This window comes from Zalophus californianus, chromosome X, assembly GCF_009762305.2.
Source record: "Zalophus californianus isolate mZalCal1 chromosome X, mZalCal1.pri.v2, whole genome shotgun sequence".
Lineage (NCBI taxonomy): Eukaryota > Metazoa > Chordata > Mammalia > Carnivora > Otariidae > Zalophus > Zalophus californianus.
The window spans coordinates 37,465,353-37,487,971 of NC_045612.1; the positions used below are offsets into that span (position 1 = coordinate 37,465,353).

Genomic DNA, 22,619 nt, shown 5'->3' on the forward strand with positions numbered 1-22,619 from the left:
TTATGCTATGCTACCTGCCCTATCCTGCTCTACAGAATAGTAACAGTGGGTGCCTTTCACCTCTAATGATACCTAGCATTTACTGAGCCCTTCGCTATGTGCCATGTTGTGCTGAGCACCCAAAATGCCTCCCGTCCTTCACTTCCCTCAACCTGATGAGGTATGTATCTTCTGCTTACTATGGATGAGAAAACAGATGCTCTAAGAAATTAATTAAAGTACATGCATTTGGGGGGGTCCCCCGCTTATTTCTCGATACAACTTTCCTTCTCTCCCTGTTGGATGTTCCAAAAGGCAGTGAGCCCTAGGCTCACTGTGACTCTCAGAACCTGGTTCTTAACTACGATTTTATGTTTTGTGCATTATAGGTAGCAGGCATTCAGTCAAACTGCACCAAATGAAACAAGTCACTCCTTAAACTGGATCCAAACCGTCTCCGGGTTGCATCCTCAAAAATATTTGTCTATTACAATGTTGAAGAGAGAGCAAACATGAAAGCGAAAGAGAAAAGGGGTCTGCTTTTCAGTGCATTCTCTTGTAAGAAAAGGTCTTAAAAACGAATTCACATATATTAATGAGAAATCTGTGAGGCCCGCTGTAGGCGTTAGTAAACTCAGCTATCTGCAATCACACAGCTATACTGCTTCTGCGAGAATTAGGCTTTGCCAGGTTGATCTGACAAACTCATGTTGTTAATGATAATTTGGAGGATGCCAGGCCTTTTTACTTTCTTCCTTTCCTTTTTGTTAAACTTTACATACATCTGCTCAAAATATCCAGATTTGGTGGCCAGTTATAGAAGTCTTTTCACAGAAATCTGGTGAAATAATGTCATTTTTAGCCTTCAACTCTCAGCTATGGCCTCGAATGATTAGACATGCAATTCTGAACTTGATTTATGGAAGATGGAGGCCAATTCTCTGGCCCCGGGCCTGAACGCTGGGATGGCAGAAACCCATACTGGAAAATTTTAGTTTTCCAAGTAGATGAGGGTGATTAATGGAGAGGTTCTTCTCAAATCCAGCTCCCAAGAGTAAGCTGCTGTGCTCCCTGAAGCTGAAAATGGAATACGGGGGCTGATTATTCCTAGCACCAAATGATTACGGACACAGGTTTGATTTTCACCATCATAATAGGTAAAGCAAAACAATAAAAAACACCCGGACTTAATGAAAAGAAAATACAAACTCTATACACTGAAAGCAGAGGCGAGTTTGTCTAATTTAGGCCAGTAATTCATGGAAAAATCCATTGAGAGCAATTTAAGTAAAAGGAAAACTAATTTAAGTGGTTTTCGTTTTTTGGCCTAGAGAGAAATAAATCAGTATTTTGCTCACTCACTTTTAGAAATTAAGAACAGAGAGCAAAAATCTACTAGAAACACAAAACCAAAATTAGTAAATTAAATACAAGCTGAAATCACAGTAAATAAGTAGATTTCAGTTACTATATTATATCTTAAAAGCTCTTCCGATGTGCATCTTGATTTTATTTTGCGACCATCTGGGTTGAGTGTGTGTGTGAAAATGGGCAGTGCAAGGTGAAGCCAACATGAATGAAAAAGACAGCCGTGCAGCACACACAAAGTACCCAAAAGATAAGGAATCAGATCCAGTTATTATGGGAAGAGATGAAGACACACCGAGACAGAGAAAGAGATAGGGAGATAGGGAAACAGGACAGAAAGAGCAATACAGACAGGTACACACACATGAAAAGACAGGACAGAGGTTTTAAAAGGAGAGCTAGAAAGACAAATATTTTTCTTGTTTGTTTCACAAATATTTACTGAGGCAAAAACAGATCCAGAGAGATGGGAGCGGCAGACAGGAGAAGCTCTGTAGATCTTTGACCTTGGCCAAGTAAACTCTTGCTGTTGACTGAAATTGTACAAAATTGTTTCCTTTGTTTTTTCGAGGGAGGGGGCTACTACGTAAAAAAGCCCTGTGCCAGATACCAAAGGAGACAAAGGGAGGAATAAAATAGACTCCCTACCCTCTAAGGACTTATTTAGAAGTAGAATTGGGCATATGAGTGAAATATCTACTGGTTTCAACATTCTTTAAAATGATGAACTAGGGGCGCCTGGGTGGCTCAGTCGTTAAGCGTCTGCCTTCGGCTCAGGTCATGATCCCGGGGTCCTGGGTTCGAGCCCCGCATCGGGCTCCCTGCTCGGCAGGAAGCCTGCTTCTCCCTCTCTCGCTCCCCCTGCTTGTGTTCCCTCTCTCACTGTCTCTCTCTCTCTGTCAAATAAATAAATAAAATCTTTAAAAAAAAAAATAAAATGATGAACTAGCTGGGAATTTAAAACAGACCTTCCCACAGTGGCAGGCAGGATTTCTGCTTTGACTTTTCAATTTAGATTATAAAGGTTTTACAGAGTTACGGAGAAATACAGAACTTTCCTTTTGCACCTTCAGAGGTCAGAGGCATAAATAACTAGGAGGGGAAATCTCTTTGGTATGCCAAGTTGCTTGGCGGCCTAATCTTTGTTCTTGGAGAAATCAGTCTTGCTTCGTTACCTGGGTATCTGGGAGATATTTGAAACCATCTTTTACTTTTTTCTTTTTTAAATTCAATGCTATTTTTGGCTCAGTTGGGTCTTAGTGGGAAAGAACAATCAAAACAAAATTATAACATCTCCTACTTCCCACTCCCCAAAAAACAACTCTTGAAACAAACCTACTTTTTTGAAAAAATAAACAAATAGCTCCCATTTAGACCTACAACTAGAGTGGCGCTGCCCTTTAGAAATATAAGGTGAACTGTATTTTAAATTTGGGGGGAGCTATATTCTAAAAAGTTTAAAAGATAAAATTAATTTTAATAATACATTGTATTTAACACAATGCATGTAAAATACCACTTCAACATGTAACCAATATATAATTAATTAATGAGATACTTTGCATCATTTTTTCCTCCTAAGTTTTTGAAATCATGCATATTTTAGACTTGTAGCATATCTCAATTTGGACTAGCCCCACCGCAAGCGCTCAATGGTCACACGGCTACCATATTGGACAGCTATGATCTAAAATGCTGCTTCTCTGTGGATTGTGTATCCCTTCCTATTATTAGCTCCACCAAAAACCCAACCAGATTACAATAAAATATAAAAGGCAACTTTTGCTTTCCAAGCTCCCTGAATACTGTGTTGTTTTAACTGGCCTTGGGGTGTTCACCTTTTGGGCATTAAGAAAGCGAGTTGAGGTGTATGTATGTGTATACGGACTGGAGAAGGTATGGCTTCCTTACTTAAGTAAAACAACCATTCCACCAGAAGTTAAGAAGGAAAATTCCAGGTGGGAAATAATGGCTACAGAAGCCAGCCCTGCCCTGCACTCAGGTGAGGGAGACTTGTCTCAATGTTTTCCTTGTTCCCTAATGTATCCCTCTGTCAAGTGTTTACCACTATAGACTCTAAGTTCTTTGAGGGCCCACATCAGTACCTATCTCTGTCTCTCCAGCCTTTAGAAAAGTATCTGGCACACAGTTGGCAGTCAATAAGTGTGTGATAAACAAATAAATTAATTTAAATACATAGTGTTTCTCACTTGCATCAGACACATTTCAAGTGCTCCATAACCACACGTGCCACTGGCTATTGTATAGGACAACACACACAGACAACATCTCCATCATCACAGAAAGTTCTGTTTAGATAGCACCAGTCTAGAGCAATCGGCAGAAATACTATTTGACTGGTTAGGTGACAGGGGTCCCTAGGGACTAAAAACTTTTTTTTCCCCCCATGAGCAAGTAAGAATACCAGTGATACCAAATGTCAAAGAAAGAGGCAAAAGCACAAATATTTTGACCCTTAGAAAGTTCAAATGCAACAGCATTATGGTTTCCACTGGAAGAAGAAACTTGGTCATCTATTTCTCCCTGAGTTTCTCCCTCCCTGTTCTGGTTTTCTTACCATAAGAAAGAAACCAGGCACATTCCCCACAAGTGCCCCAAGACTCTTACCCCCTGGCCAAAATATCTAATGATGAATGCTTTCCCTTATTTTGTGAGATAAGTCGGCAATTTTCAAAAGAAACTTTAGTGCCAAAGCTAGAGGGAAAAAATAAATAAAATATAGAAAAATTGTCAAGCTTATGTACGACACACGATTTTCTGAACCTAAGAATCCAAGGAAAAGCAGTGAAGTAACCGAAGACGAAATCGTCCATTCCCTTATCTGAAAATAGACTCCATTGGCTGAAGGGCTAGCATAATTCCGTAGGGACATCAGCTGTATCCCTTCCTTCTCAGCCAGGAGACCTCTGGGCTACCATCTTGGTTCCTGGCATACAGTAGTTGATGCATCTAAATATTTGTCTCCTTCCCCATTTAAGGACGCCTCTTAAGAACACTTCATTTGACTTTAAACAAAACGTTTCCCTGTTTCAAACACGGTAGCCCACTCTCAGTTTCACACTGAGATCTGAGAAACATGCCTAGTTACAGTTGACTTAGAGAACGGATGACTTCCACCTTTAGCTCTAGTGAATGATTCGGCCCTGTGGTTCCCTTGTCTTGCCGAGGATCAGGATTTTCGGAGGGATTTTCCCAAAGTTCAGATTCCTGGGCCCCACTCCAGACTTCTGAATCAGATCTCTGGCAGCCGGGCCTGGGGAATCTTTATTCTTAGCAAGCATGCTAAGTGAAAATGATGTACTCCTTCTCATTTAGGGATTATTGATCTGTTTCCTCCTTACTTGAAGAGTCAACTCTGCCCCCCTCTGGACTGTTAGGTAAGGACTTCCCCTGCCCCCACTCTGTCACTGTATAGTTTGACAATGGAACAGAATCTGAAGCCTAACATCCGTACGGATGTAGTGGGGACAGGGATAAAGGGGGTTTTCATACAAGTTGAAGGTTTCTATAACCCTACGGCTTTTCCGGAGAAATCAGTCTGAATCTTCTAACTCTATGGGATTCAAATATCCTTAAACAATTCGCCCTTGGCCCGACAGAAGTGCAGATTCCAGCAGGATGTGTTGCTAGATTAATTAACAGTCTGTCAGCTAGAAAGCCCAATATTGAGAATGCAAAACATGAATATAACGCAGGCTGTTACTGAATCTGAATGTATATCTCTGGTGCTTATCTTCTGATATTTTAAATAACAATCACTTACCCTTGGCCTATTTTTTCAAATCTTGTGTATTTTTTCTTTGGGTCACCGACACTCACAATGCTTCCTGAGTTTGGGGGCGGGGGGAGAGGAAGAGAGAGAGAGAGAGAGAGAGAGAGAGAGAGAGAGAGAGAGATTTAAATTGATTGGTTGATTTCCCTTTATTTAATACTAAAAATTACAATGCCAGAATCAATGACAAATAAAACATTAGAGCAATATTCCCATGGAATTTCTATAATTTATATGGCTAAAATACATTTTATTAAAGTAACAAACAGTAATATATTAATTAAAATAGTACTAATAACCCATGCTTTTATATTCAAAATTGATGATGTTTAGGAAACAAAATGGATTGGACACAACTCAACGTTTATAAAACGTTCCCATAAAAGGACACTGTAGATCAGGAGATAAAAACATCTAAGAACTTGTATGAACTATTTAATAAAATCACTATCTTCTCTGAATTGGAGTGAAGTTGAGCTCTACACTACATTCAGTTCTGCTGGACAAATATCTCTTGAGCCATTATTACTATGTACCCAGTACTGTGCTAAGGGTGATGGGGTCTAATAAAGAACAAAGTTGACTCATAAAGCAATGAGACTCATGCTTTCTGAAAACTACATCCCCAAACCCAGGACCGTACCTGCACTCCACACGTTTTGTAACTTCATTGTAATATGATTTCCATACCATAAAGTTCACTCATTTAGAGGGTACAATTTATCAGTGCTCCCAAATATTTGAAGCAAACACTGACAAGACTGAAGAGAGCTATTAACAGCAGCACAAATGGTCGGAGACTTTAATTAACAGACTGAACAACCAGAGAGAAGATCAACAAGGAAATGGAGAATGTGAACAACACTATGGATCCATTGGAGCTAACACATTTATGGAACGCGTCACCCAACAACTGAAGAATACACATTTTTCTCAAGTGCACAGGGAACGTTCTCCAGGATAGACCACATGTTAGACGGCAAGACAGGCATTCGCAAATTTTACAAGATTGAAATCATACAAACTGCCTTTTCTAATCATAATGGGTACAAACTAAAAATCAGTAACAGAAAGATGACTGGAAAAATCCCAAGATATTTAAATAAGATGTGTGAAAGAAGATACCTCAAGAGAAATGTAAAAACAGTTTGAACTAAATGAAAGTTAAATACAACCTATCAAATTACGTGGGATGCAGCAAAAGCAGTGCCAAGTATTTTTTTTTAAAAAAGAAAAAAAATTAGTGTACAATTCAATGGCTTTTCGTAAATTTTTTGAGTTGTGCAAATTCATTAAATTTCACCATGATCTCATTTTAGGGTGTTCTGGTCACCCCAGAAAGAAACCCTGTACCTGTTTGCAGTCACTCTTCATCCACCCCTGCCCCTGGCTTCCCTACCCACCCCCAGGCAACCGCCAATCTACTTTGTGTTTCTATAGACTGTTCCAAACATTGTAGAGTAAGGTTATAAACCACGCAAGAAAAACATTAATTTATCATATTTGGCTCTGGGAAACAAATACTGGTTTTGTTATTTCAAAAGAGCAAATCCAGTACTCAGAGGATGAATACACCACTCAGAACAAACCTAAAAGAAGGGCCATTGACTCTTCAATGCAGTGCTCAAATAGGTGCAGAAAAATTCCGGGGCATAGCAGCATCATGGGAATACAGGTTTAGATTCTCAAGTGGACTACCTCAAAGGGAATCATTTATTTGGATGTTTCTGGCTCTCCTTTTTTGTTTTTAAGCAAACATATCAGTATCATTACCTTTGAGTCATATTTTACTATCATGGCCCCTGTTCCAAAGAAGTGTAGCATCCGTAGGATAAGATTTACAGCATGAACTAATCAAGAGAAGGTCTGTAGATTCTATCTCCTAATGGTCACTCTTATTCCTTCCCTCCTTTTCATGCCCATGGTCAGTGCCATTGTTCAGGCCCTTAACATCTCTCGTCCAAACAACTGCACTCGTCATTACCTACCTCAACACTCTGTCTTCTCTATCTTCTGCAATGCTTTTGGAATAGGGTAACCATGTAATTCACAAACCAAGACCGTCTGGGTACATATTCAGGTTAAAATTTCTTATTCTGGCATAGAGGGCTATTTTCCATCTAGCACCAACCAACTCCTACCTAACCAGACTAATCTCATATAATTCCTCTACTGTCCATCCCTCCTTCTTTAAATCCTAGTAATGCTATCATTATCCAAGGCTTATGTCTTTGCAGATGCTCTCCCTTTCCCTTACTTATCTAACCCATGAATTCCTATTTATTACTTAAACATTATCTCAAGTCATCCTACTTTGTGAATTCTTCTCTGATTCCTCTAATGAGATCCTCATGTTTCTTCTTGAGGGCAGGAACCTTGTCTTTTCATCCCTGTAACTTCAGTGCCTAGAACAATGGCCATCACTGAACGGTTATTTGTTGACCAAATGAATACCCACATTTAGCATGTAGTCAAGTGCTAAACTGTGTGCTACAAACAATACCTGGTGTTAATTCAGACCTACCAGTAGATGGTATACCTTGAAAAAAAACTGTTTCAGTCCTGGACTGTTCATCAAGTTGTTAGATTTACTGTTGTTGTTGGGGGTGGTGGTTTGTTTTTTACAACTGAAGTCCATGTTTCAGTGAAATTAAATAAGACGTATACAATATGTGAGTTGTTAAAATTCTTTTTCTTTTCCATTTCCAATCTTAGTCCATGGAACTACCATCTGTCTACTCTTTAGCCCAAGTCAGAAACTTGGGAGTTAGCTCTGACTCATCCCTCACCTTCACTACCCCCATGCAGCTGTCCACCAAGTCCTGAGCCTGTATCTGCTTACCTCCTAGAGACCTTGTCAATCTGTCCCTTCCCCTCATTCCTACTATTCTAGTTGCGCACTCATTGCTTTTTGTCTGGGCTGTTCCAACAGCCTCCTCACTGTACTCCCAACGTCCAGCCTCTTCACACTCCAGTCCACGATCTACACCTGTCTCTGGCAGGATGCTCTAAGTGGAAACCCGATCAAGTGATTCCCTGGTTCAGGAGTCCTCCAAGCTGCCCTCCCTCCCCCCAACGCCTACAAGGGTAAAGCTCAAACTCCTTGGCATGGAGTGCAAGGCTTTTCATCTCTGACTCTTGCTTCATTCTCCATGTCCTCTCCACCACTTCCCCACTCAACCCTCACTGCCATTGACCATAACAAATTGCAGCTCATGATCAGCTCTTGCTTGACCGCTGAGCTTCCTCTCTTAAGACTCTGATCCCTCCACCTACCACCAATGTTATATTCAAGTGATACTGAATAAGCTAGCATTCCCGGGTGCACACGTTCTATACTTGCTATTCTCCTGCCTGGAACGTCCTTCTTAAATTTTCAAGTTCCTATTCATGCTTCAATTCAGCTTCGATGGTGCCTCTCCTAGAAAGCCTTCCCTGATTTTTTTGAATAAAGTTAATAATTCCCCTTCTCTATTCTACTGTACCTTCTCTCTCTCTGTCTCTCTTCCCTTTGCACTTACTCTGCTTCTCTTTACTTAATACACCATGTATCCATCTCTCTATATTTGACATCCCCTTATAGACTATGTCTTAAAGACAAGAGTCGGGTCTCATTCATTTCTGTATCCTCAGTACCTCCTCAAACAATGCTGTGTGAGAAATACATTAGTTACTCAGTAACTGTCTGTGGAACTGAACTCAAATAAAATTAGGCATTTCCTTTTGTAAATGCCCCATATTTTAAGACAGGGGCTGGAGAACGTATTTTACTTGAGTTACATCTATAGAATGCCACCAATTTAACAATTTCTGAATTGCCACTTCACCTTTCAAATTGTATTATGGATTTCTACATCACTGAGAACTATCCTTATTCAAGTCAGCTATTAATGGATAAGGGCCTGGACCTTTTTCTTTCTTTCTTTCTTTTTTTTTTTTGGTAACGAAATGACAATTTTAAAGTTACTTGAAACCATCATTTTATTAAGGAGTTTATAGTCTTCTAAGAAAGTTATACTATTAAGTTGCTGAGCAAACTCTTTTCCATAGACTGAACAAAAGCAAATAACCTTCGGCCCAAGCCACTTTCTGAATTATGATCAATTTCAATTGGCAGGGCTCAGTTAATGAGGTTTTATGGTAGTAAATTACTCAACCTTTATTTCCTTGGAATGCAGAGTTAAAAAAAAAAAAAAACCTGGAAATAAATCCTTTCATGAGGAATACCAAAAGACAGCCATTTTGAGGAGCTCCTGCCTCTGGATTGAACTGCCGTTCAAATAAAATGGCGTCTCCACACCCACCACCCTTCACAGGAGAGTGTGTGCTGCCATCTACTGATGTGAGGCAAGTGCACAGGAGGTCTTGTTTACAATTCCCAATCACAAAACAAGCTTTTCGAGTGACCTCTTTCATCAGAGCCATTGTAATCTGCTTTTATAAATTACACTAAGGAAAGGGGAAAAAAAACCCCCACTGTGACACAATAGGGGAAAAACAGTGACAAAGATCAGCAACTCAAAATCAAAAAGGACAAAAAAAAAAATAGCAACACCAAAACAATTTTCCTACCAGGGCAATTTCTTAAATAAGAAGCCAACTCTTCATTTGAAAGTATAAGGATTTAAGAAATGACTAAATAGTAGTATTTGAAAATAGGGTTCATGATGTGGTTTCAGGAAAGCCTATCAGGGTATTTTCCTGCATATTAAGCTAAGTTGAACTCCAACCATTAAAAAGATTATTCCTTTAGCATACTGAGGAGTTTTGATTCCTGAGGAAAAAAAAGCAACACTAATTCTCTAAATTAATATTAGTCCTATCTGAGGGGAAAATTAGAAGAGTTTTGAGTGAGGAATGCTGGAGAAGGGGAGAGACAAGGAGAGGGGGTGATGGTGGGGCCCAAGACAAATTTCCTGCCTTGTACCATTTTGCTGACAGTGCCTTTTGGAAATTTTCTCTAAAACGTAGGGGTTTCTTTATTTTCCAACAGATTCAAACAGACCACAATGAACAAGCCAGACCCAGGCTATCTGTCTGTGTAAAACTGAAAGATGATCTGTTTATTTCAGCTATTAATGATCCCATGGTCTGGCCCCCACAATCAGCATCTGCGTGGAAGAGGGATAGCCTGGCAGCTCTGTGGGCTGGGCTGCCCACCTCACAGTAACTGGATCCCTGAGCCCGAAGAGGGCTGCCCTCCCCGCCTTCCCCGTGCTTATGGTGGGATCCACTCTGGTATGGGCTGTAGGCTCTTCCTCAACCTCTCTGGCTCCCAGCCTCCTCTCCTTTGCCTCTCAGCACAGGCTCCTTTACTCCTTCCCTAAGCTCCAGTGGGGGCCTTGATTCTCTCAATGACTTCTGTATAAGGACCATACCTCTTGGCTCATTTCTGGTTTCAAACATTCTGTCCCACTGGAAGACCCCCACTTTTTTATGTTGCAAAATACGGTGGCTCTCATTTGACAAAAATAACACAATGAATTTGTACTACTATTTATTGTGCTAGGTGTCTTCCATACTTCACCTTGTTTAGTCCTCGCCAAATCCCTATCACACTGGTACTATTATTACCTCCATTTTTCAAATGAAGAAACTGAAATTCAGAGGAGTTGAGTGACTGGCCTAAGGACACACAGCTAGTCTGGGCCTATGACTCAGACTCCTTTATGATTCATTCCAAAGCCTGGCCTAGTGTATGATCTTACTAAGGCTTTATACTCATGTAATAAAATGGTAATTACCATTAATTGAGCCCGTACTGTGTACCAGGGACTGTGGCTGAGGTTTTTATGTGCCCTATTCTCATTTAATTATTATTACGACATGAGGTTGGTACTATTAATATCTCCGTATTTTTCTTTTTAGATGAGGAAAAAGAGGTCAAGGAAAGTTAAATAACTTGCCCAAAGTAACACAAGCAAGGGGCTTGTCATTTGAATGTAGGCCTTTCTGACTCCAGTACTTGTCCTCTTAGTCATAGGCTGAGTTACATAAAATCCATCCTATAGACAGAGTCCTGAAATGCAGTTATGATTCTTCTCCCTGATGCTCAGAGGGCTGAAATAAATCATCTGAAGTTATATGGCGAGGCCGTGGCAAAGAGAGAGGGCACACAGGGAGTGCATGCCCAGAGGTGCAGCAGAAGCAGGAAAGACCCACTTTGCAGCCTTTGCAGTATAGCTCAGCCTGGACCCGCTTCATGAAAAGCATTCCCCCATTTTTCTATAGGTTCTCCCTACCAAGATCTGGAAGTGCGAGGTCAGAAAATGAGCCTCCCGAGGCCCGAGCAGCCTCCAACAGAGATGAAAACACCCAATTCTTCATTAAAAAATGTAATCAAAGGCAGTTTTCTCCTCTTCACCATGTTGCTCGGGGCAGGGCAGAATACACGGGCAACGAGAGTGACCACAGCTCCGGCACCATTGCAGTCCGCAAGCAAAGCCAGATTTGGGCCCAAGAGGAGAATGCTTGTCTCTCTGTCGGTCAGTATAAGAAAACCAAAAATGCATCTGCACTCTAATAAATCGATTGAGATTTGCAACAAAGACCCATCACAGTTATTTTTTTATGAAAGCGATGCTGTCAGATTTAAAAAATCTAATAAAATCTCATAGGTCATGTCTACATGTATAAAATAAAGAAAAAAATTGAAGTAACTGTCTGAATAACTGAACTGGAATTATCCAGGCAATTCTTTCTTTCTCCTACCCTTTTCCAAATATAGACTGTTGGGATATGCAGCAAAGTGGGTTAATAGAACTAGTGTCACTTTTTTTTCTAAGATTTTATTTATTTATTTGACAGAGGGAGAGAGTACAAGAGGGGGGAGGGTCAGAGGGAGAAGCAGACCCCTCGCTGAGCAGGGAGCCCGATGCGGGACTCGATCCCAGGACCCCGGGATCATGACCTGAACCAAAGGCAGTCACTTAACCAACTGAGCCACCCAGGCGCCCCCGAACTAGTGTCACCTTTGAAGGCAAACAGAGTTGAGTTCAAACTCTTGGGCTCGGCCGCTCCCTAGTTTGGCGACCTGGTCGCTTTAGCTTTTTGAGGCTTACTTTCAGCCATCTGTAAATGACGACATTGAAATCCACCCCAAGGTATTGTAATGAAAATTAAACCTTATGACATATGTAAAGTGGCCAGCCCAGAGAGTGCTCAATAGATGCGAATTATTACTACTGTTATTATAGCAAATAGTAGGTATTAGCCCCAGAGGCATATTTAATCACGTAAAGTCAGTTGGCCGAAGTCCCAGTGGTGCCAGTTCCAAACGCTCACTGCCAACCTTGGCATTTCCAAGTACCTTAGCTCATGATGTCTCAACCTCAACACTGCCGACATTCGGGGCTGAATAATTCTTTGTCACAGAAGGGAAGTTGCGGGGGGGGGGGGGGGCAGTTGACCTTAGCATTGTAGAGATTCTAGAAACATCCCTAACCACTGGCCACTAGAGGCCAGTAGCGCTCCCTGTGCCGTGACTATAAACACGTCTCCAGACATTGCCAAGTATTTCCTGGAGGGGAAGATGGCCCCACAACCATCTATGCAGTCTCCCTGTGGCCTCTAGCTGGAACTGCTCTCTTCTTTTCCTGAGGTCTTCGAGATGGAAATTTGCATGAAACCAGACGGCTTCCTAGTCTCTAATTGTATCACGTTACTGAATCTTATCATCCAAATAAAATTGTAAAAGGTTCCTGATGGCAGGAAATTGTTTTTTCTATGGTTTCCTCCAAAGATTCTTACATAGAACAGACAAGTAGGGACTCAGTCAAGGTACATTTTTTTTTTTTGCTCATTTTTTTTTTCATTCATTCACTCAAAAAGCATCAGTTAAGTGCCTTTATGAACGAAGCACTTTACTAGGAGCTGGACATATAGGAAAAGGAGACACAGTCCCTTCCCTTGAGGAGCTCACAAGTCTAAGTGAAAGAGATGGGACTAGTATGGTGTGATTTGCTGCCATAAAGGCAGTAAAGAGGAGGAGCCCTTAACTCACACTGGGAGAGGCAAAGAAGGCTGTCCTGAGGAGGCAACTTTTGAGTTGGGTTTTGAAGGATGAATAGGAGTTAGTGAGATTGGGGGCACCGATTGCAAATAACTAGAAATATGTTAGATGTTTCTGTAGTATGAGTTTTATGACTATGTTTTACAGACCTTTGGCTCTTTTGAGCAGACAATGTCCTTTTCTTAAATCTCTTCGATCCAGAAAGCTAACTGAAAGAGGATTGTTTCGTAAACCTGGAGTGAGTGTGTATGCACAAGCGTGTACACAATAATGACACCAGAGGAGGGAGTTTGCTAGCATTTGCTGGCCCTGCTCCCCTTCTCCACAGAGAAATGCTCCTAAATTAAGGGAAAAGACGATATTACTGTGGCTGTTGGTTTTGACTGACTGCTTTGGGCTTTGAGGTTGACTTATCTATCATGATTGATCAGTTGGGAGACCTTGGGGGATAATCAAAAGATATGTCATCAGATTATTTTATTCCTTTCGGGAGCATCATCTTAAAATAAAACTCAATGTTTAATTCATCGTGTCAAGTTTTCACCTTAACTGATTTTGTCAAGTGAAAATATTTAGTTTCTGTCAAATTTGGAGTGTGGGGGAAGGAGTGATCTGGAATACAGAGCAAGTTCCAACCTTTACATCTTTTGACTTCAGGGAGCCTGCAGTTTATGCAAGGAGGCCAAAACTTTGAAAGAATCAGTTCCCAGGGGCGCCTGGGTGGCTCAGTCGTTAAGCGTCTGCCTCCGGCTCAGGTCACGATCCCCGGGTCCTGGGATCGAGCCCCGCATCGGGCTCCCTGCTCAATGGGAAGCCTGCTTCTCCCTCTCCCACTCCCCCGCTTGTGTTCTCTCTCTCGCTGCGTCTCTCTCTGTGAAATAAATAAATAAAATCTTAAAAAAAAAAAAAGAATCAGTTCCCATTTCACATGTTTTACGAGAGACCATCCCATGAAGCAATGATGGCTAAAAACAAACAAAACAAAACAAAACAAAAAACCCCCAAAACTCACTTAGCTTCTCTAGGATCTCCTCGTCCGTCATCTTGGATTTTTTCCTTTGCCGATCTGTGTTTCTATACAAAGTACTGGAGTTGGCATTCTCAGCAGAAGGTGGTGTGACCTCTTTATTTGGTGCTGCCGGTGAAGCAATGGATTCCAGCACAGAACGAGTGTAGATCTTAAAGATAAGAAAACAAGTTCTACGATAAAAACAGTAGGCCAAGTAAAGGGTATGAAGTCAAGATGCTGTCATGGTCAATGAGGTTTTATTTATTTTTTCATTAAGACAAAATTTTAGAGCAGTTTTTGGTTCACAGTCAAGTTGAGAGGAAGGTACAGATTTCCCATCTACCCCCGTGCCCACACATCATAGCCTCCCTCATTGCCAACACTCCCCCACCCAGAGTGGGACATTCATTACAACTGATGAACCTACATTGATGCGTCATAATCACCCAAAGTCCGTAGTTTACATACTGTCCTCTCTTAAGGTATACATTCTATAGGTTTGGTCAAATGTATAATGACATGCATCTGCCATGAAGGCAATGGAGTTTTGTCACTACCCTAAAAATCCTCTGTGCTCTGCCTATCCATCGCTCCTCCACACCCCAACCCCTACCCCCGATAAGTTTTTAAAGTCAAGTGATTAATTAAGTATTAAACAAGAACTTTAAGTTGCTTCAAATATACTGTCCTTGAAAGCTCTCAGGACTCTGTCTTCTGAGGACCCCATACGTGCTGTGCTAATTCTGGTCTTGGTGCCTCTGCTTAGGCAATTCTTCCTACTCGATTCACATGGATTTCCTTCTCTAATTTAACTTCTGCAGCGATCTTATAACTTAGCACTTTTTGTATGTCCTTTGGTATCATTCTCTAATTGTCATGTACTATCTCGTATCCTCAAAGAGCAACCTCAACCAAGGTCGTACCTGATACTCTAGATCAGGGAACACAGTGAATACTCAAGAGGTAGGAGCTGATTAACTAGATTCTGACTCTACAATGGTTTCAGAGGACATCTTTTGAATCATTTAGAAATAGTCATTTGCGACTTACTGATTTTGTATGCTCGGGTCTTGGTGCAATAACTGGGGGGGGCTCATTGTCATCTTCTTCTTCTTCCTCTTCTTCCTCTTCTTCTTCAGACACAGGTGGAGCCAAAGGAGGCTCTGATGCTGTTTTTGTACTCTTATGACAAAAACAAAGTTTAGAGACCAGGTATTAACTCCCCGTTGTTTTTCTTCAGAAATGAGAAAAGGGAAATGAAATATTTAATCACATAGGGATATGAAAAAAACCACACCTTTTACAAATGAGCAGAGCCATCTACAATTTGGTGGCCAGGACTGCCCACATTCAGAGGTAAATTCAGGCCATGGTTTTAAACATCATGAAATTGCTTTAAAAAATCTTTTTATTTTCCACTGAGCTCAGAAGCAGTGAGCTATTCATTTAATATTTGAAAGTTCAATGTTTTTGAAATCATTGAATAATATATTTTTAAAATGCTACTAGAGCCTTCAATTTGTACTGGGCGGATTGTCAGTTTGCTGACTGATAGTTTGTCAACCAGAAAAGGGCTATTTTGTGCCTGACGATCAGAGCATGCATATAGGTATGGTAGTAATACAGCTCTGCAAATACTCACTAAGTACAAGCAAGCCCATAAATGTTGCTTCCCTGTTCAGCCTCCTGGAAAGAAGCACTCAGAAAGTAACAGACATGAAGATCGAAGGAATATTCATCAACATAAATATTCAGTCTTAACCAACAGGTATAAAATGGTGACTTGCAATGTTAAAAACTGCAGTAACACCACCACCACCAAAAATAACAATAATTGTTGTATCTCGGATCGGTTCTTGATCATTCATATTAATTCAGGGGTAAAAATGGTTCCCCCAAAGCTGAATCTTGAAAGCCCTTTGGCTATGGTTCTCAAAGTGTGGTCCCCAGACCAGCATCACCAGGAACTTGTTAGAAATGCAAAATCTTGGGCTCTATCCACACTAATGAATCATAATTCTGGGAGTGGGCCTAATAGTGTGTTAATGACAAGCCTTCCAGGTGATTCTGGTTCAGGCTCAAGTTTAAAAATCACTGAACGATGACAGAGGTCTGTGCTGTCCATGGTTAATGAATAGTTACAATGTGGCTAGTCTGAATTGAGGTGGGTTGTAAGTGTAAAATATGTATCGCATGTTGAATATGTAACATGAAAAAAATTGTAAAATAGTTCCTTGGTGAAAGACATTTCCTTTTATGTTGCGTATATGTTAAAATGATAATATTCTGAATACACTGGGTTAAGTAAAATATCATTAAAATTAATTTCACCTATTTCTTTTTACTTTTTTTCAGTGTGGCTACTAGAAAATTTAAAGTTATGTATATGGCTTTTATGATATTCATTTCTATTGGAAAGCACGATTATAGATGATTTTTTATTTTGTGTGTGTGTGTGTGTATGTATTGGTTTTTTGTTGATGTCTTTGGGTATACAGGCTCAAGCTAATCCTAAAAAGAATTTTTATTTCTCGAGGACAAAGCTCCTGAGGTAGATACAGGGAGCCCTACTAATAGACATATTACATCAAAGGACCTCAGCCTATGAATAAAATTCAACACGGATCTTCTACAATCATGTATAAACCGATGGTAGAGCTATAAGGTGCAATCATAGATCTAATCGGAGACAGCAAGATTTATCTACTGTGCCAAGGAAGACAACTTAGAATTTATAAAAGAGTATTTGAAAGAATATTTGCTTGCCCTGATATACATACTGCGTGGTTTACAGACTAAAATTCATGTACTTAGTTGATATTGGTTTTCTTATATTTATACACCTATATTTATTCTTAATTTGGCCAAAATAGCTAAGCTATGCTATTGTACCGTGGCTGTGTGGAAAGTGACATGTGTTAATGCCATTAAGTTCTCAGGAAAAAAAAAATTCAGTGGGCAAGCTTAGAAACTGTCTTTAGTTTATTGGTGTTTGCTTTGAGATTATTTTGTTTCAGAAAGTTCTGCTCTATCTTATGCCAGCTGGGATCAAGAATGCACCTAATCATTGTTCATTGGTAGAAGGGCAGAACCTGCATATAAACGGACTACTTTTTATATGGCAAACAAAGCTCGCTTCTCTATTAGGCAATATGCTTCAGAATAGTAAGCTTTCCATGGGCCTATGAAAATATCTGAAGCCAGAAATAAGTCACTGCCTCCAAAATGTGACAAAAAACTCTAAAACCTAAAGTCATTAATGTCTAATTACATGTCTACGAAGTATAACTATATGTCGACTTCATTTAGTGACTTATAGTTAGTAGCTATGGAAATTTCATTACATTAAATAACCAAATTGTGGATTAGATCGTCTTCTTTAGCAACAGCTCCTGAGTATCATACTGACTTCCAATAAATGATACCTAACCAAAAATTCAGTGTTACCTGTAATCAAATAATTTCAAAATCGATACTTTAAAAAATCACTTCAAAAAGTTTACAGCAAAAAAATTAAGTGGGGTAGAGGAGCCCTTTAATATATTTGGTACAACTCATCATGCAGCCTCCATAAATGAGTGTATACACAGCCTATGAGGATCTAAAAATGGTCCTGGTGGCAAATAAAATGGGCCTAGGTCTAGGCTCCTCAGACTGCTACAAAGACCAATCAGTACTACTGACCAAGCGGTAACCTTGCACATCTCAACGGTGGCTATTTCACTAAAGAACATCCGCCTGCAAAATCTCACTGTTTCTTAACATTCATTACTATCCTCACTCTTCTCATTTCGTATGGAGACCTCCCCATCTTCGATGACAGACTAAAGGACTGTTAGAAAACCTAAAGTCTTTCATCTTCTGAAGGTTTGTGGGGCAGGAGGAAGACCAATGTTTCTGTTTATCTGGGACCAGACACTATACTGTCAGGTTGGCTGGTTGGTTAGAAAGAATGTGTGGCCTTCAGGGGACACTGTTTTTTTAAGATTTTATTTATTTATTTATTTATTTAATTTATTTTTTTCTAAAGATTTTATTTATTTATTCATGAGAGACAGAGGGAGAGAGAGAGGGGGGGAGAGAGAGAGAGAGAGAGAGAGAGAGAGAGAAGCAGAGGGAGAAGCAGGCTCCCAAGGAGCAGGGAGCCGATGCGGGACTTGATCCCAGGACCCTGGGATCATGACCTGAACCGAAGGCAGACGCCCAACCATCTGAGCCACCCATTTATTTGACACACACACACACACACACACACACACACACAGAGAGAGAGAGAGAGAGAGAGAGAGAGAGTGAGCGAGCATGCATAAGCAGGGGGAGCGGCAGGCAGAGGGAGAGGGAGAAGCAGGCTCCCCACCGAGCAGAGAACCCAATGTGGGGCTCAATCCCCGGACCCTGGGATCACGACTTGAGCCGAAGGCAGATGCTTAACCGACTGACCCACCCAGGTGCCCCAGGCGACATTATGTTTTGCAGGATGGTTGGGCCAGGGAACATTAGTTGACCTAGTAACACCAGGCTTTGGTCCTGAGAACTGAAATCAACATAATTTCCTGGCCCCATGTTAAGTAAGACCAGGACCGGGCATATTTTCCCATCCCTGTGTAATAATACTGGGGCTGGGCATACTTTCTTTTCCTTGTGTTAAACAGCATCAAGTGAGAGCATATTTTCCTGTTCTTATGTTAAACAATACTGAGAACAAGCAAAACTAGCAGCTTCTTACTTCAAGAAATGCTTGCTCTTGGAAGATACGACTGAACCAACTGAAGTATTTTGCTTAGTAAGAATAACAGCTTGCTCACCAAGACTCTCACTTCACCAACCTAAAGCTATTTAATCACAAACGCTGCACAATCCTAACCTGTTCCTTGCCTTGTAAGACCTGCTTTAAAATCACATAGCCACGGGGCGCCTGGGGGACTCAGTGGGTTAAATGTCGGACTCTGGATTTCCGCTCAGGTCATGACCTCAGGGGCCCCTCATGGGGCTCTGAGCTCATGGGTAAGTCTGCTTTTCTCCCTCATTCTTCCTTTGCCCATCACCCCCCCATCTCTCTCTCAAATAAATAAATAAATCTTTAAAAATAAAATCAAGGGCCGCCTGGGTGGCTCAGTCAGTTAAGTGTCTGCCTTCAGCTCAAGTCATGATCCCAGGGTCCGGGGATGGAGCCCCATGTCAGGCTCCCTGCTCAGCAGGGCATCTGCTTCTCCCTCTCTCTCTGCCCCTGCTCCTGCTCTCTCTCTCTCATGCGTGCACTCTCACTCTCTAATAAATAAATAAGTAAAATCTTAAAATAAAATAAAATGAAATCACATAGCCATGCTCTAAAACCCTATAAATGTTCTCCCCTAACAGCCCCGTTCTAAGACACTGCTAAAACTCTACAAAGGGAGGGCTCTTCCTTGCTGCTAGAGTTTAATAAACAGCTTTGCCTATTAACAGGTTTTTCTGGTGGTCTTTTTGGGAGTCACAGGTATAATGTCGCTACACTCTTCCTTCTAGGCTGAGAATGACTATGTCTGTCTAAACTTGAAAATAATATAGATAGGTACTCTGGTTTCTCTTCAGATGATAACCGGAGGGGAGGTGTGTGGGGGGTTGGGTGAAATAGGGCATAGCAATTCAGGAGGGCAATTGTCGTGATGAGGGTCTGGTGTCCTATGGAAGTGCTGAATCACTACATTGTACACCTGAAACTCGTATTAATTACGCTGTATGTTAACGGGAATCAAACCAGCAAGTAAAGACTATTTTTGTCTTACTGAAAATTTGTGATACTCTTCTTGTGCCACACGGTGGGGCAAGGGAGGTAATTCTTTACTTGCGCGGGGTCCTGGAGTCTTTTAGAACTCTCAAGTGTTTGGCTGATCTCTCCAGAAGCATACAGGTAGGTATGTGCTTTTCCATATCATTTCAAGGGTTCAGAGATCTTTATAAAGCCCATCCGTATGGACTCTAAGTTACAAACCCTGCTCTAGAGCATACACTAGCTAGAGGAACTACCTTAGGAAACTCTTCTTTCTTTGAGCTTCCATGTTAAAGGCCAAAGGAATTAGAAGGACCTTGGAGTCTCCAGATCATGGGAAGCGTGGTCTGTGGTGCTTGTTTAAGATGCAGATTTCAGGGTTCCATTCCATTTTGACTTGTGCCTTCTCTAGGCAGTTCTGCTACACACTGAAGTAAAGGGACTACTAATCTAGATGAACAAAATAAACCAGTACTTCGAATCGAAAGCTCAATCTGTGTCAACTGTATACCCAGGTTCTCTGGGCACAAATCATGATGTATTCATAGTATTGTTGCTACCTTCCACTCAAAATACTAGTCCAGGATTCTAAATGCATTACTTTACTCTCAATGGTCCAATACAAATATAAAATTTTAAAGTAGCCTGCAATTTAAGAGTAGATCCCTGAACAGTATTTAGCATTTAATACACTCATATCAAAGAAGCTACTACGAGTGAGCAGTAAAGCAGATGTCATAGGACTATGGGAGGTATTGCTGAATTCAATATTAATGACGTAGTCACTCATTTAAAATATTTAGTGACTACAACACTGCTTCTGTGGTAATTCCCACCCAGGCTATTAGAGGATGCCAAAACTGGTAATCAGTTTAGGCTATGTCTATAAGGGATTGGCCAATCCCATTAAATCAGATCTTACAGGATAGCTAGCTGAGTCTACTTGGGAGTGTTTCTAATGCAAGAAAGCATAAGCACCATCAAGGCAATCTCCCCCTGGAACCATAAGGAGAGCACGGGGTTCTCTCAATTCCCCATTCCTAAGTAGCTGAGTCCCACTGAAGGGATCCAATCTAAACTTAAGGTTCTAATCCAGTCCATTCGATCAACAGAAACCCAGCCTCTGGGCGCCTGGGTGGCTCAGTCATTAAGCGTCTGACTTTGGCTCAGGTATCCTGGGATCAGGACCTCAGGGTCCTGGGATCGAGCCCCGCATCAGGCTCCCTGCTCAGGGGGAAGCCTGCTTCTCCCTCTCCCACTCCCCATTTGTGTTCTCTCTCTCGCTGTGTCTCTCTCTTTCAAATAAATAAATAAAATCTTAAAAAAAAAAAAAGAAACCCAGCCTCGGTTAAACAGTTTAATCAGTATCTCCACCTGGGAGTCCTGCCAGCCCTTCAAACTCCAAACTGTCCAATAGGAAACTCAGCATCTGCTCACGGAAATTTGTAACTCCCGAAGGATGGCATCCTCACCCTTTTGGCTACCCTTGTATCATTTGAAGCCTGCAGTCACCTTTGACCTTGACCCTTCCTCCAACATCCAATCAATAACCTAAACACTTGAACCTCATCTCCATTCCTGCTGCCACCATCTCCCCTAGGCCCTCGTCACCTACGGCTTGGATGCTTGTGCAACTCCTCCAGCTGGTCTCCCCTTCACCCAGCCTCACCCTCCGCCCTTAATTCACTCTGGACATTTGCTATTAGGTTAACTGTTCCCAAAGCATAAGCTTTCATTGCCTAATTCTCCTGTTCCAAAAAACTCCAAGGGCTTCCCAATGTATACCGGAAAAGGCCAGATTTCTTTTTTTTTTTTTTTAATTTAAAGTTTACTTAGTTAACATACCATGCAATATTGGCTTCCAGAGTAGAATTTAGTGATTCATCACTTACACACAACACCCATTGCTCATCACGACAAGTGCCCTCCTTAATGCCCATCACCCCTCTAGCCTATCCCCCCACCCACCTCCCTCCATCAACGCTCAGTTTGTTTTCTACCGTTAAGAGTCTCTTATGGTTGGTTTCCTCTTCTCCCTTTGCCCGCCCCCTTCCCATATGTTCATCTGTTTTGTTTCTTAAATTCCACATATGAGTGAGATAATATGATGTTTGTCTTTCTCTGACTGACTTACTTCACTTAGCATAACACACTCTAGCTCCATCCACATTGTTGCAAATAGAGCAGATTTCTTGGAATACCATTTAAGGGCCGCTATGATTTGGCTCCAACTTAATGTTCAAGGCGTAATTCCTATGATTCCTTTTCTTGCATCTGTCTTCATTCAAAACCACACCATTTTGTCCCCACGTTCTCCTCACTACTGTGCCCTTTCTTATGTTTTTCCTTTTGCTTAGAATGCCCTTCTCCGTCTGTTCCAGATCCAAATCCCCTCGGACCTTCACGATCTAGCTCAAATGTGACCTGTTATATGAAGCATTTTCCAACTCAACATTCAACAAATATGTACCAAGTACCTACTTTGTACCAGGCACTGAGCTTTAAGCCCTTTGAGACAAGAGCCTGCTTCCTTTTTCCTACCCAGCTGAAAGTAATCTCTTTTCTCTGAGTTCTCATAGCAAATGGACATATTTTGTGGTATGTAACATGGTCCATATTATACTGTGTTTCTTGATGTGCATACTTCTCTTCCCTTACCAGAATGAGCTCCAGATTTCCTAGCGCTTGTAAGGAGGCACTCGATAAATAT

The 22,619-nt window shown here is 41.1% G+C and overlaps 1 protein-coding gene across 11 annotated transcripts in view; it reads right to left on the bottom strand.

Annotated features, from left to right (window-relative positions):
• PAK3 (p21 (RAC1) activated kinase 3) overlaps positions 1 to 22,619 on the bottom strand; it is a 248,120-nt gene that overhangs the window by 42,404 nt on the left and 183,097 nt on the right. For all 11 annotated transcript variants that reach the window (XM_035725555.1, XM_035725554.1, XM_027608161.2 and 8 more), the window contains 3 exons: positions 15,211 to 15,342; positions 14,164 to 14,329; positions 5,132 to 5,195 (listed from right to left, as the gene is read on the bottom strand). In XM_035725555.1, coding sequence (XP_035581448.1) covers positions 5,132 to 5,195; positions 14,164 to 14,329; positions 15,211 to 15,342 — 362 coding nt within the window. The remainder of the gene's footprint in view (positions 1 to 5,131; positions 5,196 to 14,163; positions 14,330 to 15,210; positions 15,343 to 22,619) is intronic.